This window comes from Rutidosis leptorrhynchoides, chromosome 4 (genome assembly GCF_046630445.1).
Source record: "Rutidosis leptorrhynchoides isolate AG116_Rl617_1_P2 chromosome 4, CSIRO_AGI_Rlap_v1, whole genome shotgun sequence".
Classification (NCBI taxonomy): Eukaryota; Viridiplantae; Streptophyta; class Magnoliopsida; order Asterales; family Asteraceae; genus Rutidosis; species Rutidosis leptorrhynchoides.
Window position 1 is genome coordinate 578,742,653 of NC_092336.1, and position 20,203 is coordinate 578,762,855.

General features: G+C 33.5%; 1 protein-coding gene across 1 annotated transcript; it reads right to left on the reverse strand.

The window, feature by feature from the left end:
* Positions 1-1,675: 1,675 nt before the first annotated feature.
* Positions 1,676-8,272, reverse strand: LOC139842823 (uncharacterized). The gene is made up of 6 exons (XM_071832926.1): positions 7,932-8,272; positions 5,506-5,844; positions 4,293-4,530; positions 3,994-4,237; positions 3,307-3,661; positions 1,676-2,026 (listed from the first exon to the last, which is right to left on the reverse strand). Exons 1-6 carry the CDS (start codon positions 8,247-8,249, stop codon positions 1,676-1,678), a joined length of 1,845 nt encoding a protein of 614 aa, XP_071689027.1. The 5' UTR covers positions 8,250-8,272.
* Between the last annotated feature and the right edge of the window lie 11,931 nt (positions 8,273-20,203).

A 20,203-nucleotide genomic window follows, 5' to 3' on the forward strand; every position in this document is an offset into this window, starting at 1 on the left:
ACTAACAGGCCCAACACCATCAATAACCTCCTTAAATAGCCCATTACCACAAGCAATTACATTATTCAAATTCTTTGTCTCATCCAGCTTCGGAACAGAACCAAGGGCCTTAAAGTGGCCCATTATCTTGTTCCAGATCGATCACAATAGACGTGAAACAGAATCAAGCTTTAAACCATCTAAATCTTCTCCATGTTTTACATCCTGAGCGACCATATTATCACGAGTATCATCTAAATCTTCACCTTCCTTTTCATTAACCCGAGTACCAGAGGTGCCTTCGAGCATAGGCAAGATAGTCAACCGCCTATGGTCCAAAAATTTAGAAGGGCCAAAATTTTAAATATTTAAATATTTTTCTTAATATATTTAACTAAATCAAATAAAAGATTGTCAATTAAAGTTAAAATACCTTGTTTTTAATAGGTAAATACAATGTAAGTAAATAAATAGATAAATTGCAATATTATTTTTTTATGCGCAGTAAAAAATTTTAACGTATATGTGAGTTCATTTGTATTTTCGTCTAGGGCCTTTAAATTGTTGAGACGGCCCTGCCGAGTACAATCGTTGCCATTTTTAACACGTTTAATCTTATTAGACGCGTCTTCCAACCATTTACATTAGTTGTTTATGCGGTTTATCCTAGATCTTATTAAGGGTCCCTAAAATTTTCTTTTGATAAGAAGCGTCACCGTACCTACACTCGCTTCACGACTAGCGGATCACGGATGTTACTTTTGTCAGTTAAGTTCAGTCATGTGCATGGCACATGAGGTATTTTCATCCTTTCTTTTATGCCGACATTTTTCTTGTTTTTCTCTACTTCATATTTTTCATTTTCATTTTCAAAATCCAAATCAACACCGTATCAAAACCCTTACCCAAGTCAAACCAAAATCAAAACCCAAATCAACCCTTAATCGAAAACGCACACATATCAATTACAAAAAGAACTTACAACCAAGGTCTTAAACCGCTGCTCGTTCCCGCGAGAATCAAGATCACAAATCAAAAAGTAATTTTTCTGGCATCACTAGGTTTTAAACCCATTTTACTGGCATCGGAAGGTTCAATAGAAGGTTACTAGAGGGAGCTTTGGTGGTTACCGGATGTATATGGTGGTGGTAATACGTACAAAATATGTGATCAACAGAACCAAGCCAAAAGACTGGTTCTTTAACATTACCCTACTTTTAGAAGTACCCGAAACCACAATTACTAAGATACCTGATATTAATATTTAATACCAACCTGCTTTTAAGTAATTGAAAGAAAATGAATACTCTGCTTAATTAATTAAAATCTCACATATAAGTACATGTAAGAAATGGCATTACTATTAAAATCTCACATTTAAGTGGTTGGTAGGCATTCAATGTTGTCATTCATATTGTTTAGAACGAACAAAGTGTGTGTCAAGGAGTTTTGGTCGTCTGTGACCAAGTACTCCCATTACAGATCGTTTTGATCTGATTAATGTTGCTCCACCGGAACCTCGGTTCTATTATATATACATAATATTTTTGTCAAAAAAAAAAAATTGTAAGAAATGGCAATCTGAAATTGTAAAACATACAAAAAAAATACATCCGAAAGTGCCACAAATGCGAGTACAAGTTCGACGACCTTTATTAACAGAATCCAAGTATTATCCGCCAATACGTCAAAGTTCTTATTCATGGATTCCGTACTTCTTCCTCATAAGTTGAACAAATTCTAAGATCTTTAGCCCGTCAGGGAGAGTTTTAGACACACTCTCCTTGTTCTGAACGCACCTTCTAAACCAATTCATCAATTTCCGGCACTCGTGTTCAAAGTTGATTTTCCCATAGGTCCCATAGGCTTCGAACCACGAACAAAATGGGACCAAAGATATGTCAATGTACCCAAAACTTTGACCTCCAAAGTAAGGTTTGTCTCCAAGCTCTCCTTCAAGCAATTTAAGGCAATCTATGAACTCCTGCCTTGATGCTTCGTGTTCTTCCCCTTTTGTTGTGTACAATTTCTTCCCTATCAAGTTTAGCTACATTTCCGTACACCAAGTTAGATAAAAAAATATTACATAAGCACCCATTACATTCTCTTCAATAAAAGGGAATAAAAAGTTTCATAAATTCTCTTCAATAAAAGGGAATAAAAAGTTTCATAATCAGAATCTAAAAAAAAAAAAGTCATCTTATTCAAGATTTTAACAAACATTGACCTGTTTAACTGACTGCAAAGAATTACACAATGAAGTACAAAAGAACTCTCTTGAATTAGTGGTTGTTTAATAAAAAATAAATATAGGACTTGTCTGAACATCGTTTGTTAAAAGTGTACCTAGAAAGAAAAAGACCCTTGCTTGAATCAAGAATCCCAAATTAAATGTGTTAGAAATAGGGTATAGTATAATAATTTGGATTGATCTTGAATCGTGTGAAACACTTTCTCAGTTAAGTATTTCCACCCTATCAAGCCTCGGATTACAAGAAATCTTAAAATGGGATAAGACAAGACTTCAATTCGTTTCCAGAAAAGAAGAAATAGAATATCAGAGTATTTGTTATTTTATGTGTGTTTTTTGGAATGAAAGCAACTTGCAGTTTTCTGGAGGGAAAACTTTTTTAATTCGGTTAAAAGTGAAATGGTGTAACGAGGACGTGCAACATTTCGTTTTGGTGGGAAAAACCCTTTATCCAAACGATGTATCCTGACCGTTTGTCCAACCAGGGGACTTGCCCCTTGAACCCCGCAAAGTGGGCGCCCCCTTTATTCAACTCTTACAGGTTTGCACTCCGCACTCTCCAAGCCCGTTGTTAAGTATAACTAAATAACTTTTGCTTTTAAATAAATCTCAATCACCTAAAATGATGGTTAGATAACACTAAAATCACCAACAAAAAGTACACAAATGGTACGGAGAATAAATATGTTTTAGTAAGCAAATTTGAGTGAAAAAATCAACACAACAAGTCAATCAAAACTAGATTCATGACTAACTTATTACTATCCTGCAATTTCGAATTTGGTCAACCAAAATAGAAGAGTGAAGACAAATAATACCCTCTGTGAAATGCCTTAAATACACTACAATCGCAAGAAATTTCTAGAACTCTGGTACGATATATTGAACAAACTTAAAAATTAGTCAAAATTAGTCAACACTCAATTTGAGTTGATGAGTGACAATCAAAATCAAACCTTTGCCATCACTTTAGAAAGAATAAAAACAACCAAAAGATAAACCTAAATGATAAATGTACATACATTCATATAAAATTTTACTAATGAACTGAAAAGGTCAAGAAAAGTCAAAGTTACCTTTTTATTATCAATAAAGTCCGCCCAAAACCTAGCAGCAGCTTTATCGCAAGGATCGGAAGGAAGCAGTGGCGCTTTATCATTCCAAACTTCATCAATATACTCAACAATGATGCTAGATTCACATATGGGTTTGCCGTTATGGATGAGAACCGGTACTTTTTTGTGAACCGGGTTTGATTCTAAAAGAAGCTGGCTTTTGTTACTTAAATCTTGTTCACTGTATTCATATGGAATACCCTTTTCAGCAAGAGCAATTCTTACCCTCATACCAAACATACTTGCCCAGAAATCAAGTAGAATCACATCTTGTTCTGCCATTTGTATTTTGTTCCGTTTGTTCTTGTTGTTGGTGGAAGTTATAGAAGAGTGTGGAAATTGGGGATGGTGAAAATGTGAAATACATTAATAGTGATGTTTTTCAAGGGTATAATAGTCATTCGGATAATATGATTTCTCATTCATCGTTACTTTTTTTATAAAAAATTTAAGTTTATGAAAACCCGAGTCCTTCGTTAAAAAAATGAAAGACTCGAAATCCGGATTACAAACAAATGCAATGAGCCCAAACCCAAAGACAAAAAAACATTCTACAACATAAACTAAAAACTAACGATCAAACACAAGTTAAAAGAAAATAAAGAGCACTACCGAACTAAAAACGAAGAAACAAAACAAAGATATCACGATCCATCAACATTATTCTTACGACCCACCACCTCTTTACCATTTTTTGCCCGTGACCTCCTACGCTCATTTTGTTTCGGGAGCGTCTTCGACCCGATCAATTTGCCCTCCACCCTCACCAAACCTTTAAGTCCCTTAACCGCCTCCTCAAAAAAACTAAACGCTTTACCTGAAGAGCTACCCTTACCAACACCCCGCAACCGACCCAAACCCAAGGCCAGGCCCAAGCATAAGCCCATCAACCCTGCGACAACTCGATTCGACCTCGTGACCCATTTTCGACCCTTCTGAACTCTAACCCGTCTTGACCCGAACGTCCCCTCCATTCTCCAAATCATCAACCACAGTTTCAACCACCGGACCACCCTTAACTAACCCCGAATCATCCACACGAACCGAGCCACTCACCCATATGCCCTTGTCGAGCCCCTCCAACCCGTCACCAGAACCTAAAACCCGTTTGCCTTTGCGTTTACGGAATTTATGAGAATCAAGAGCATCTTGAAACTTTTTTAAAGAGAATGAAACCAAGGGTGACTAACACAACTCATTCATCATTAATTCTTAAATACTCCGTATCATTTATTAATTAATTATCTAGGTAGACAATAAAAAGAAAGTAAAAGAGAAGTAGTAGTTCTAATTCAGTATCTAATATTATTTATTTCAAGAATATTATTATAAATGTGCTTTTATTAATTATTTAATTAAATTTATTTATTACTTAACATATAGATACAGAATGTAAGCATAGAGATAAATGGTTGAGGGACACAAACGAAATGAGGTTATGCTGGCCAAAAATTTGCAACAGAAGCATTCCGCCCAAACATTTGGGCCCTTTAAAACTTAAGCAAACGAAAGAAATAGAAATATAAACGAATTAGAGAGTCACCAGCACATTAGCGTTAGATATGATCATCATTAACGCTGGGATTTGAGAGCCATTGGTTCTAGACTAACGATATCTTCTTTGAATAAATGGATATCCATTGAAAGAATTTAACTTGAATTTCATTAAACGCCTTAAGAACATTCCAACTATTCTTCCCGAATACATTTGAAATTCAATATTTCCGTAAGGTGTAATCACAACTCATTCTACAATATAAAAACTTCTTATGTGATAAGTCCTGCGAATCGCTCGCGGGTTATAACCTATTACCGATAAAAATACACTAACAAATCCATCAAAATAACCACAAGGAAAAATAAGCTTCTAGTGATTGTTAATTATTATTTATTTTTATATTATAAATTATATAATCACATAATAATAACGTAAAAACATAAAGGGACCCAAACATAAATATGGGGATGACATTTTTTTTTTCCGGCGAATAAAGAAATATATTAATATTAATAGCCTTCATAAACCAAACATAAAAGCTATCAAGTACGTTAACAAGAAATAAATCTGAAAGTAATACGAGTACAAGCGCGACAACCTTTATTACTAACAGAAAACACATCTAAGTATTCTCCTCCCATACGTCATACGAATAGTTTTTATTCATCAATTCCATAGGCCTTCCTCAAAAATTCTGTGATCTTTAGACCATCAGGGAGAGTTTTAGACACACTCTCCTTGTTCTGAAGGCACCTTTTGAACCAACTAATCAATTTCGGGCACTCCTGTTCAAAGTTGATTTTCCCAAAGGTCGCATAGGCTTCAAACCATGAACAAAATGGGACCAAAGATACGTCAAGGTACCCGAAACTTTGACCTCCAAAGTAAGGTTTGACTCCAAGCTCTCCTTCAAGCAATTTAAGGCTTTCTATGAACTCCTGCCTTGATGCTGCGTGTTCTTCCCCTTTTGTTGTGTACAATTTCCTCCCTGCCATGTAAAGCTACATGTACACCGAGTTAGATAAACAAAAATAATAACACAGGCACCTTTATTATAAAAGTCTTCGTTTTTTTGAAGGGAAAAAAAAATAATAATGAAGAGGGAAAAAAAGCTTTCATAATCATGAGCATATACCAAATGTGAAACAGTTTTTCCTTTTCACAATGGCAGCCCGTAACTAACCTCAACTTTAGGGGTAAATCGTTATTGTCATGTATAGTTTCTATTAAAATCCTACAATGATAATGTCATTATTGGATTAATTACTTTGTTAAAAAAAAATCAAAAATAAAAAGAAAAAAATTTAAACCCTTAAGGTGATGTCATTAATTTAATTAATAACTAATTAAATTAAATCTACTTATTTATTTATTTTATGTTTTTCGAGAAAAAATTCATTCTCATTAATTATTATTATATTATTATTCAAATTCAAATATGAGTTATCTTTATGAGATTAACTACGTTATATATGTATACGAAATACACATAATGTAGGCTTTTATGACAAAGAAAATAGTAATTGTGATGAAAATGGAAAGATGGTGAGAGAATAAATGTAATTCATTTATTCCGACCAAGTTAAGTACATCAATATGTTTGTAAAAACAACGAGAAATTTCTTAGTCGGAATTCATTGGGTCATTAAAATAAATGGCTTTAGCGTTTAAATTCACTTAATACCTAAAATATACCACTGAACTATTTTGTTTAAACAAACTCGTAATTCCACGGGTCATTTCACTAGTTTTTTAACAAAAGGTTTTTTTCATTTTTTTTATCACAACCTTTTTCACTACATTTTTTTGAGAAATTTACATAGAGACCACCATGCAAAACCCCCCTTTTCATTTCTAGACGTACGGACTGCCGATGGCATACAAAATTCCTGGCGATCCGGTGGAATCCGCTTACAAATCGACATGTGTATCTCCTTGCCGTTGGTATCACACGTTTTCTGAAACTCTACCGCCTTGAAATGGGCGGCAAAAAAGTACAAGCAGTACCGCATTTACCGTCGCTCAACGTATCGTGTTTCACCACCACTCACCAACGTACAATAGTCAGAACTTGAACAAATATGAAAGAAAGAGATCACGATTTTTTAAACTCTATTGCCGGTACCACCGGCCCAATTAACGCATTCCGGCGGTACCGCCTGCACCTTTTTCCCACCCATTTTAAGGCCATAGAGTTTCAAAAAACTTGTGAGCGGTAAGGGGATATCGTGCGATTTGTAAGTGGATACCGTTGGTCCGCTAGGAATTTTATCCGGCGCCGGTGGTCCGTCCGTCTAGAAATTAAAAGGGGTCTGACACGGTCTTTGTGTGTATCTCTCTTTTTTTACCTTCTTTTTCCGAATATAACATATTTTAAAAGTAAATAAAATTAAATAATTCATTTTGAATATTTTTTGACTATCGACACTCTGGCAGCGAAGCGCAGAAAACCCCCACTCGTTAGAATCTAAAAAGAGTCATCTTATTCAGTTGCAAAAAACTTTGAGTTGATCTTAATCCCTAACCTCATGAAGCTATATATACAAGATTTACAAATATGGGCCTTGAAGTACAAAGAATTCTCTTGAAACAAGAAGCTTGCTTGAAACAAGAATCCAAAGTCAAAAATACACCACAATTTCCACATAAATGGTAAATAATACAAGAAGTCACCATTAAAATATAACATATTTTAGGTAAACAAAATCTTGAAGGAAAAAAAAAAAAAAAAAATCCACACAAGAAGTCACTCAAAACATGATTCATGACTAACAAGGTCAAACAAGAATCCTGGAATTTCTAATATGGTCAACCAAAACAGAGCACAAATCATTTCCTCTATGTGAAATAACTTAAAACACCCAAATCATTAGAAATATATAGTTCATGAGCAAATAACAGTAACAAACTTGAAAGTTGGTCAAAATTAGTCAACATGCAATTTCAGTTGATGTGTGACAACCAAAATAGTACCTTTGCGATGATTTGGTAAGAAAAACAACCCAAATATAAACCATAAACGTACATCATTGCATATAAAATTGTAGTGTACTATTAAACTGAAAAAGTCAAGAAAAGTCAAAGTTACCTTTTTATCAATAAAATCAGCCCAAAACTTAGCAATAGCTTTATCATACGGATCAGAAGGAAACAACGGAGCTTTATCATTCCAAACTTCATCAATGTACTCAACAATAATGTTAGATTCACAGATAGGTTTGCCGTTATGGATGAGAACCGGTATTTTTTTGTGAACCGGGTTCGATTCCAAAAGAAGCTTGCTTTTGTTACTTAAATCTTGTTCACTGTATTCGTATGGAATACCCTTTTCAGCAAGAGCAATCCTTACCCTCATACCAAACATACTTGCCCAGAAATCAAGTAGAAGCACTTCTTGTTTTGCCATTTCTATTTTGTTCTGTTTTTTTTTTTTTTCTATGGAGAAAAACAGAAACTATATAGAGCTGTTTTTGGTTCTGTTTGTTCTTCTTGTTGGTAGAACTTTAAAGAAGTGTGTGGAGGATGGTGATATGCATTAAAGGTCACGTTTTCTAAGGGTATATTAGTCATTCGATGATACTGACGTGTGTGATCTTCATTCGTAGTTACTTTCTAGATGCATTGGTTTTAACTTTAACTTTAAGAGAGCGTATTTTGCACATGTTGGCGGTTGGTAGGCCATACAATTTTATGGACTGTTTGGTAAGAACAAAGCTATCTTTAACGATATGGGGGATAATTCTCACACATACTTTTTTAATCCTTACACACCAATTGAGTATTATTAGAAGAGTAAAAGGTTAAAATAGGTGTGTGAAGATCAAAAAAGTGTGTGTGAGAATCATCCCCCTAACGATATATATTCATGTTTAGTTGGCTATTATTCAATGCCTCAAGTTAAAGGTATAATATAGAGTGAATATATATTATGAGCGGCTTGGTTGTAATCAAGGTTGTAAAAATCGCGAGTCGGTGACGCATCGGTCGAGATTTGAAAAGGACGCGTCGGCCGAGTCGGGGACGCATCGGGGACGCAACGGTCGTTGACTTTATTAATAATTTCTTATATATATATATATATATATATATATATATATATATATATATATATATATATATATATATATATATATATTCTGTAACATAAATTTCTTAAATAAGAACTTGAATTTAATAGCAATCAAACTTCAAACTCAATTAATGTTACCGAGTACATAATCAGTAAGGACACAGAGAAAAGAGCAGCCAAAAAAATGAAAACAAACCTAATTTTAAAACATATCAGATCTTGACGAAAATTTGACTCATTTTGACCGTTTTTGACCAACTTTGACCGAACTTTTAGCTTTGACTGTCTTTTGAGTCGTTTTCAGAAGAAAAAAAGGGACGGAGAACTCAAAAAAACGACGCATCGGCCGACGCGTTGGCCAAGTCGGTTACAACACTGGTTGTAATTGTTCGTTTGTTGTACGGTTTTGATGTCTTGGTTGTAATTGTGAGTGACTTCATCTTTTCGATGATAGTCTACGAGATTATTTATGTGAGTTCTAGTTTTTTGCCAAAAAAAAATAAAAATAAAATAGAGTGAATATATATAGCAATTGCAAGACCCGTCATAATGAACAAATTATAGAGCTTTTCACACGTTACTAGATTCAATTACATGTAAATTAAGGTTAAATGCAAAAATAGATTATAGAAAACATCTAGGTTGCATTTAAAGTCAAAATTATATTTTTTTCATTCACACATGAACATATGTGGCCGTAAACATGTGGTTGTTTGTTCACGTACGCATTTTTTTATTTCGAACTTTTAATTGTTAATAAAACAACATCTTTGGTGGTTCTAGCTTTATGGGGTTACCAACTCATTCATCTAATCATTTATCGAAAATATGGCAAGCAATGGAATGGGTAACGGGTTACTTCATTTGGAAGAATAGGAATACAAAAGTGTTCACAAACGACGAGTGGGCTACATCGAAGATCATCAACGAAATTCAAACAAAGTCCTTCGAGTGGATTACAAACCGTTAGAATCTTGGTCGAATAGAATGGCATCAATGGCTCTTACATCCGAATAATCTAAACTTTCCACTTATCAACAATCGTGATCCGAGTTAATAATCTTTGCAATTTAATGTGTCATTGCGATGTATAGTTGTATAGTTATCGAGCTGTATAGTTTGAGATGTTCAGATTATTTGTCTTGTACAGTTTTGTGATGTTTAATAGAAAAGTTGCTTTTCAAAAAAAAAAAAAAATGATAATAATATTTATATGTAATAAGTGTTGTAATCTAGAGCTTGGGTTACATCCGGTTATCTTGATTAGTGGATCAAGAAGCTCAAGAGATGATGTGGCCCAAGTAAGACTATTTGTAATGGTTGGGGGCGTAGGTTGGGGGCGTAGGTTGCTTTTTGTACCTTTTTGATGACTGGAATGTGTGAGTTGTTTTTGTGGAGTACTGGTGATGTGGGTTTTTGATGTGGGTTGGAAGTATTGTGATGATGTGTAAAAATATAATTGGGTTAAGTATTAAAAGGGGGTATAAAATTATATTTTTAAATTAATAAAAAAGTAAAAAAAGTAAACAACAGCCGTTGCCATCCCCGTTGCAGGGCAAGGAACGCTTCACCATTTTGGTTGGGCAATGCCTTGATACAGGCCAAAGGGGGCGTTGGTGCTTGCCACCTAAGCAGGCAACGCCTCTTTTTCCTACCGATAAAACAAGTCTATAAGACAATTTGATACAGTAGCTGTTGAAATAAATCGGTTGGGTAGTCATTTAAAGTCCACTAACCGATTGTGTCTGGTGGACTTTAGGTTCAGGAAAATTGGTCAAAATGCCCTCAATGTCGAAAATATTTAATAAATCGTAATTGCAAAAATGTCGCATGACCACGCATTACACACCATGCATGGTGTGTAATGCGTCTTACCGAGATATTCACCGAAACATGTATTTTTCCTTGTGAACACACACCAAACACCACACACGGTGGGTGGTGCTTCATGGGCAAAAACTTTGAATGACTGTATCTTTTGTGTCGTAGCTCCGATTTAGTCCTCGTTCTTTCTAAATATGTATTTTTCGAGATTTATCTGTTGAAACGCCTTTAAAGTGACAAAATTAATTTTGAGATTAAACCCAATATGATATTGTGATTTTTTTTAACTATATAAAATGTCCGATTTTCGAAATGTAACATTTATTCAAATTGATTGAGGGGTTTCATGTACTTCTAATCAAGATTGATGATAAATTTAACGAGTTACGAATTATAATGTTTTATATATGGATGACAATGGCCACCCGATCCAGTGAATATCCATCTAATCAACCCAGTTCGTGATGGATATGGATAATTTAAATGGATATGAATACGGATATGGATGAACCTAAATGGATATGGATGAAAAATATCATCCATCGATATATCCATTAATACCCGAAATACATATATAAATATGCAAACACATTTAATAGTATATTTAACGAATTATGTCGTATTTTCGACAAAGATTACACGTTAATATACGTTTATTGTATTACGTTTTTGTTTGTATTACATATCAGAAAATTTTATAACATTTTTTTATTATTCAATGGATATTTATTAACCTGCTTAATTCACTTGATATGGATATGGACGGATGAACATAAATTAAATGGATATAGAGATGGATATATATGAACAATAACTAAATGAATATGGATATGGATATGGATACGGCTTCACACAATCAATATCCGATCCATTATCATCCCTAGTTTTATAGCAAGTTACGAGCGGTCAAAATATGTAAAAAAGTCAAAGCAACGAAAACGTCAAAATTAAAAGTCTTCGAGGCCGAATTTCGGGGAAAAATGAGACAAACTACCTCTAGCTATTTGCCAACGGATAGATCTAAAAAAATACACGATTTAGAAAAACGGTAAATAAATCGGAGCTATCGGCTATTCAAAGTTCTTGCACAACAAGCACCACACACCGTGCGTGGGTGTGGTGCGTGTTCACGAGGAACAATGTCCGTCTCGATGAGTATCATAGTTACACGCATCGCACACCAAGTTAGACGCATTATGCGTGGTCATGGGGCATTTTTGTAATTACGATTTTTTGAGAGCATTTTGTTCGACACTTTCAAAAATAGAGACATTTTGACCAGTTTCTCTTTGGGCTAATTAGTTATGATTTAATTAATATTGTTGACACTTTCAAAAATAGAGGCATTTTTACCAGTTTCTCTTTGGGGGCTAAGAGCAGTGGGAGTGGAGCTCGTCGGATACCCCGCCCCCAACCTCGTCGCATGTCACCCCACTCCCCCACCCCTCACTTGCCTGCGCCCCCATGTGTCAGTCGCCTACACGACGGATAAAAATGAAAATGTAAACGTTGAATATATATATATATATATATATATATATATATATATATATATATATATATATATATATATATATATATATATATATACATATATATACATATACATATCCGTTGGGGGTTTTTTGTTTTGTTTTTTTTCTTTTTTACTTTATATATATATATATATATATATACAACACATACACAAACACAAATACAAACACAAATCTCATTCACAAAAAATAAATGTCAAATAACCAATATTATCTCAATTCACAATGGAGTCCACTCTCACCCTATTCACCCGGATCGGCTCAAAGTTCGGCTAGTGGTGGTGGTGAGGCTAATCGGTTTTTCGAATTTTGCCAATTCACAACAATGATTTCCACAAATGCCTCCCGAGCAAATGCAAGCGTATATGGTGTGGCAACAACAACAATACCAATCACAAGTTCCACAAACACAACAAACACAAGTTCAACAAATACAACAAACACCACAAGCACCAAAACACAAGTCGAGAGCAAAGGCTAAAGGAAAAGACGTTGCGGTCGATTCGTCTCAACCTAGAAGACGAACTGAGTACTTATGGGAACCCGAAGATGAGCTACATTTAGCTCAATCGTGGATTGCGGCTTCTGAAGATCCAAACCAAGGTATTGATCAAAAGTCATCTTCGTTTTGGAACGTGGTTATGAATGAGTACCATTCTAGGGGTCCACCTTACAAACGAACAAAGGATATGTTGACCTCCAAATGGACAAAAATGAATGAATGTTGCAGAAAGTATGGTGGAAACGTGAGTCGTCTCAAACGAGTTCCACGTAGTGGCGAGGGTGATGTCAATTTCAAGGAACATTGTGATGCACAATACAAGGTGGAGACGTTTAAGAGTTTTAACAATTACCTAGCTTGGGAATTTCTAAAAGACAAGCAAAAGTGGAACAACCCGAATCCACTTAAAACAACCAAACGTGATTGTGATAGTTTGGATGATTGTGATCTTGATGAGGAACCGGAGGAATCGGAAGAGAATCCAAATGCGAAGCTATATGGGGAGGATGCAACACAACGACCTCCCAGAAAATCAAGAAAATCAAAATCCCAAAAGACGCCTTCGAGCTCCGCCGCTTTCGCAAGATCCTCGTTTGATGAAAGTGCAAACAGCACTTTTTTAACGACCCGTCCTAATCCATCTGGACGAATACATTACATTTGGTTACATCACGAGGTACTTGACCTCTATATGATACATTTTACAAACATTGCATTCGTTTTTAAAAAGACAAACTTTCATTACATCGAAAGTTGACGGCATGCATACCATTTCATAATATATCCAACTATAATTGACTTAATAATAATCTTGATGAACTCAATGACTCGAATGCAATGTCTTTTGAAATATGTCATGAACGACTCCAGGTAATATCCTTAAAATGAGCTAATGCACAGCGGAAGATTTCTTTAATACCTGAGAATAAACATACTTAAAAGTGTCAACCAAAAGGTTGGTGAGTTCATAAGTTTATCATAATAATCAATTCCATAATTTTAATAGACCACAAGATTTTCTTTTTATAACATAATCCTCAAGCAGAATCCTCTCGTATGTATTAAGGTAAAATCATTCATATGGTGAACACCTGGTAACCGACATTAACAAGATGCATATAGAATATCCCCAAAACAGAATCCTCTCGTCTGTATAATAATAAGTCGAAGTACTAAAGCATCCATACCTCGGATGGGGTTTGTTAGGCCCATAGATCTATCTTTAGGATTAGAGTCAATTAGGGGTACTGTTCCCTAATTCTTAGGTTACCAAGCTAAAGGGGTGATATTCGATTTCGATAATCCAACCATAGAATGTAATTTTGAGTACTTGTGTCTATTTCGTCAAACATTTATAAAAAACAGCGCATGTATTCTCAGTCCCAAAAATATATATTGCAAAAGCATTTAAAAAGGGAGCAAATGAAACTCACAATACGATATTTTGTAGTAAAAATATGCATACGACGGAACTGAACAATGCAAGGTTGGCCTCAGATTCACGAACCTATATCAAGTATATATATTAACACATATAATTGTAATCGAACAGATTTATATATTATTATTAGTGATATAATTGTTATATTTAATAACTTATAGGTTTCATTAATAATTTGGTAAAATATATCTATTTTATATACTTTATCTAAATAATTAGTATTTATTATAAAACGTTAATATAAATATGTTATATGTGTTAACTATAGTGTTATATAACTAAAAATCATTTGATAAAATAATATTAATAAAAATAAATAAAAAAATTGTATTATTTTATAATGATAATATTAATAAATATACTTAATAATGATAATAATAATAATTATGATTCTAAAAAAAAACAATAATACTTATGTTGATAATAATATAATTTATATTAATGATAGTAATAATAATAATCATGTTTATTAGTCTTAGTAATAATAATAAGTAATCTAAAATAATAACAATAATAATAATAATAATAATAATAATAATAATAATAATAATAATAATAATAATAATAATAATAATTACAAAAAAACTACCTTTATAAGGTTTATTAAAAAGAAATGCCTCGCATCGGGTTCGAACCCGAGACCTCCCGTCAACTGACACAACACCCTAACCATTCCTCCGTTCTTGTTTGAAAACACCATCTAAATACATTTAACCCGGTTTTTAAATGTTCTTCTTCTTCATTGTCAATCCTAACAACTGTAACCTTCATCATCTATCGTGTTTACCATTATCGTGTAATACCACCATATAATTTAATCACGATCATCATTATCGAACCTAAACATCCAACATCATCTAATTTATTACCAACTAATCCAACATCATCTAAATCATTCATTACCATCGTGACCTCATAAAATAACAAACATAGAACATCATCTTTATCATTATCAACCTCAACATCATACATACATCATTCTTATCATCTTACGTATCACAATCGTAACATAATCATTATCATACGCGTATCATCTTTCTTTCTCCTCGTCTCATCCTCATCGTCAACTATAAATTTCACGATCCACCTCATCATTTGTCCTCGCAGTCCAACAGCAAAACACTAGCCCAATCTTGCCCCAACAACAAAAAACAGGAACCCGGCCCAAAAATATAATTGTCTAAGCCCACTTGACAAAACAAATGGGTCTCGGCCTAGTAAAAAAAAAATCCCTAACTTGAATTGTTTTCAGGAAGTCAGGATCGGATTTAGACAGAATAATACCCCATCGATTATCATCATTATAGCATCATCAACTTGTCATTAACACATCATCTTCCATTATCATAATCATAAAGACACTTTACTGGCATCTTTAAAAAAAAATACTTTGTATGAATAATTAAATATTTAAATATAATCACAACGTTTTCCAATTTCTTAATCGCTATAGCAGTAATGAGTTTGCTGTAGCAGCCTATAGCATCATAAAAGATTTGCAGGTTGGTGTTTGGTTTCGGTTTATCGTTAAAAAGGAGATAAAAGAAACCGTACAGCAGGTTTGCAATGGGTTAACGAAAGCGAAGGTTGTGGTGTGTGTTTCAAACAGAAAATAATAGTAATGGTTTTGTTTGTGTTTTCCGGTTATAAGCAGTAAAGAAGAAAAAATATAATACCAATAATTGGTGTGGTGGTCTGTAGTCGATTCACGATGGAACAAAATATAGCAGCATAACAACCGGCTTGTTTTGGTTTGTGGTTTTGTTCGAAATAAAAACAGAAAACAAAGGTGAGAGATGAGAGAGAGGATGAGATAGAAGACGGTGATGAGTAATTTTGAACAGAAATAGTAGAAGGAGGACAGCAGTGATGGTTTGGTTTAGTTAAACTTGATAGAAAAGAATTAGGATTAAAGAGAGTGTTCGGTTTATGCGGTGGTGAGGTGGGTTGAAGTGGGTGATGTAGAAGAAGAGGAAGGGTGGTGGGTATGTGTTGTAGTTTCGTTTAATAGCTCATCAAGAAGGGTTTGGTTTTCATTGTTGATCGAATCATAAGCGTGTTAATGGTGGGGGTGATCGGTGGTGAAAGATTTAAGGTGATGGCGGTTAGGGAGGATGGCGAGGTTGTTCTTAGACAGAAAAGACAGCGAAATATTAAGAAGGTTGCAGGTTATATGATGAGTTTTTGTGTAAGTGTGTCATCTAAGTGCATATGTATATAGATATGTAATATAGAAGACTCAACTGGTGAACCAAAAACAAAAAGTATATACAGTATCAATAATTCATGCACAATAATCCTAATTTAAAAATCATATACAAGTTGATTGATATGGTTATGAAAATAAAACGTGTAAAATGAAAGATAATAGTAAACCCATCGGTACCTATTCAGTCGACATAAGATTTAGGATATTATTTCGTGCTCCGTTGTTAATCAGTGGCGGATAAATGTCTTCGGAAAAATCCCAAAATTTTAAATTAACTATATTTATTTATTTTGGTCATTATGGTATAAAATTCAATCATTAACTATTGAATAAAAATTACATTAATTATTCACTCCTAACCCCAAGTAAAATATAAAAAGTTCTAAAATTCAACAAATAGTTCCTAAATACATTTTTAATAAGCCTAAAATTTATAGAACTCATTTTCGGATCACCGTTTATTTTAAAATAATATAAGTTTGAATTTAACTTGCTTAATATTAATCGAAACATCAAACGAGTATTAAAATCATTTAATATTTATTTTTAATATACTTTATTTATATAGATGTGTTTGTAAATAATAATTATCATAATATCATATTATTATTTTATTTTACATAATTAATTTTAATAACAACAACATATAATATTTCAAATTATATTTTCAATTATTATATATATATATACACATATATCTATTTACAATTAATTGTTCGTGAATCGTCGGAACTGATCGAAGGTCAAATGATTTCATAAAATAGTTCAGAAATTTTGAAATTCACTTTAGTAGACTTTGCTTATCATGTCGAAACCATATAAAGATTAAGTTTAAATTTGGTCGAAAATTTTCGGGTCGTCACAGTACCTACCCGTTAAAGAAATTTTGTCTCGAAATTTGATTGAGATGGTCATGGTTGACAATAAGTATGTTTTCATGACGCATACGAGCTAGAAATTAGAGTTTTATCATCAGCGAGTAATATGGATAAAACAATTTGTTTAAGTGAAGTGTACGAGTGAAGTTATCACAAAAGAGTGAAATGAGAAAATAACGTTTCGTCATATCTCTTGACGTAGATACAGTTGATTTCCAGAATTCAAGGGATTTAGAGAAAATCTTTGTAATAATATTTAGTTCTTCGGTAATTAAGGAAATTAGAATCCTCTTTGGTTAAATGCGATGATCTGTCTCGATTGCTCTCTCTGATGTTTCACTATAAATACACCCTTCTCATTTCCTTTATATTTTGGAGTTCCATCCTTTTGTTTTCTATTCCCGACTTTAAGTCAAGCGAATGATGGTCCAGAATTCGTAGGTATGAAGTTTCGAATGAACATGTCTAACGTTCTAAGAGATAAATTGTAATAACACGATCTTGATTGGTTAAATTACCAGAATCCAAGAGAAAAGATAGAATTATCAGGAAGATATATTCTTGATATGTTTGGAGATCAAGTAGAATGTAAGATTCGTGTAACATGGCACATGATGACGTTATGGTATGTGAATCATCATGTTCCATTGGAAACTCAGCATGACTTACTGTAATATAATCACGTTGATCAAGTGTCATTATATTATAATAATTAATGCTTCAGTTCCTAACATTACTTCAAAAACATTCAAATTTTAAACTCGAATTTTTCAGAATTTAGAAACTACAATAGTTTCCTTTCCGTTGTAACACAGATAGCGCGAAGAGATAAATGATTTCAGATAAGAATAGTTATGAAAATATCTTCAGAAATATGGAAGATATTTATAATGAAAGATACGATGATATCTTAGAATTTTTAGAATCATAGTGTGATGAAGAAATTCATTCACAATGATTTAAAGCAATTAAAAAGTAAGGTATTCGCTAAAGATTTCATCAGAAACAGAATCATCAAGATTCTTTGAAGGCAGATTTAGTCTTTGTGATTTGTCCATAGTCTCCTTCATGGTTTGCTCAATTCGTTTTCCAGTTTCAAACCTTCCCTTTTTCCGAGCTTTGCCAACATACTATTATTTATCATCAACTTTCGACGGTTAAGGTCGTTTACTGTTTTTGCTGCTTAATTCAGCTTTTTCAACATTCCGAGTATTGATTAGCAGACTGGTACTTTTCAGAATTTTAGGATGGAAGATCATAATTCTAAGAGATAAATGTTATATGTATTCATATAACTGTTGATGTAGAAACGTTGCGAGATTCAAAATACTGACTTGCTAATTCCCGGTAGTTGGTATGGTCATTCTCGTTACAAGATGTGGATGAGTATATGATAAGGTTTCAATGAATATAATGATTCTTCGGAAAGTCAGAGATCAATGAAGTTGCTGATAAGTTTACTGCTAATATGGTGGAATATAAACGTTTCCCCGGTAACGATGATGAAAAGCAAACTTATATATCAAGGTTATAACAAGGCTAATCTGGATGAAAAGTCGAAGTTGACTTGTTGGAGCTGTGACAAAATTGGCTAATTTGGAGAGAGATTGTAAAGTTATTTTCGGTAATAACAACGCCAAAGGAGCTAGCACAGATACGTGTTAAACGTTTACTCAAGTTCCGAGTGTTTTCAGGTGCATAACTATATACATCAATCTTTTCTTCCATAGATGAAGTGCGGTTGGTTCATCCTCTTGATTGAGGTATTTTCAAGAATCATGAAAGATTTAAACGCAGATTGTAATCGTCAAGATACAAATGAGATTTAAGATGTAATCAAGTGGCAAACATGAAGAAATGTTTAGTTTCATATGTTATAATCAATATTTTAATTCATTTTTAATTGTCCAATGTTGGTAGTCCACAGTTAGTAGTTCAAAGTTAGTAATTCAATAATTCATATATAGTTTAATATATTATATTCGAATTAATTAATACGTATCGTGACCCTTTGTATACATGTCTCAGACTCGATCACAACTTAAAGTATATATATTATTTTAGAATCAACCTCAACCCTGTATAGCTAACTCGAGCATTACTGCCTATAGAGTGTCTATGGTTATTCCGAATAATATATATAGATGCGTCGATATGATATGTCAAAACCTTGTATACGTGTCCCGATATTTAAAATGTGTAATTAGCAGTATTTAAATGACGATAAATAAAGTACGTAAAATAAATAACAGAAATTAAATGACAATAAATAAAATTGCGAGAATTAAATTGCGATAAAATAAATTGCGATAATTAAACTATAATAAGGAATTAACAGTTAGCTAGAATTTTGTTAGCGTGGATTCTTAACAAAATTTCTCATAGTTAATTTGTTTGTTTCTAACCCACCTCCGTTACACACATACACGAACCACCATCACCTTGCAAACCTTCACGAACTCTTCATCTATATAGATACATACACATGTACACCACCTTGATCACCATCATCATGAAGCTAACCACCACCACACGCCATCTTCCATATCTCTCTCTCACCTCTCTCTCCTTTTTCCCTTTGTTCTCTTCTTCGTGAACTAAAACAACATCAAAAACCATCAACCGTCGTGAACTTCCATCACCTTGCACCACCGTAAATCACCTCCGTTGAAGTCATTACAAACCACCACCCAACCATCACTTTATCACTATTACAGCTGCTACTATTTTATGATTATGTTCGACCCCATTGTTGCTGCAGCTACTTCTGTTTTTACTTCATTCATTTTCTGGTATTTCTAATCGTTCTTCGTTTCTATTTCTGTCGAAGAAGACAGCTTGTGTTGCACCTGTTTTTCTGTTGCATATGGAACCCACATAAAATAATGGTAACGAAGGTATA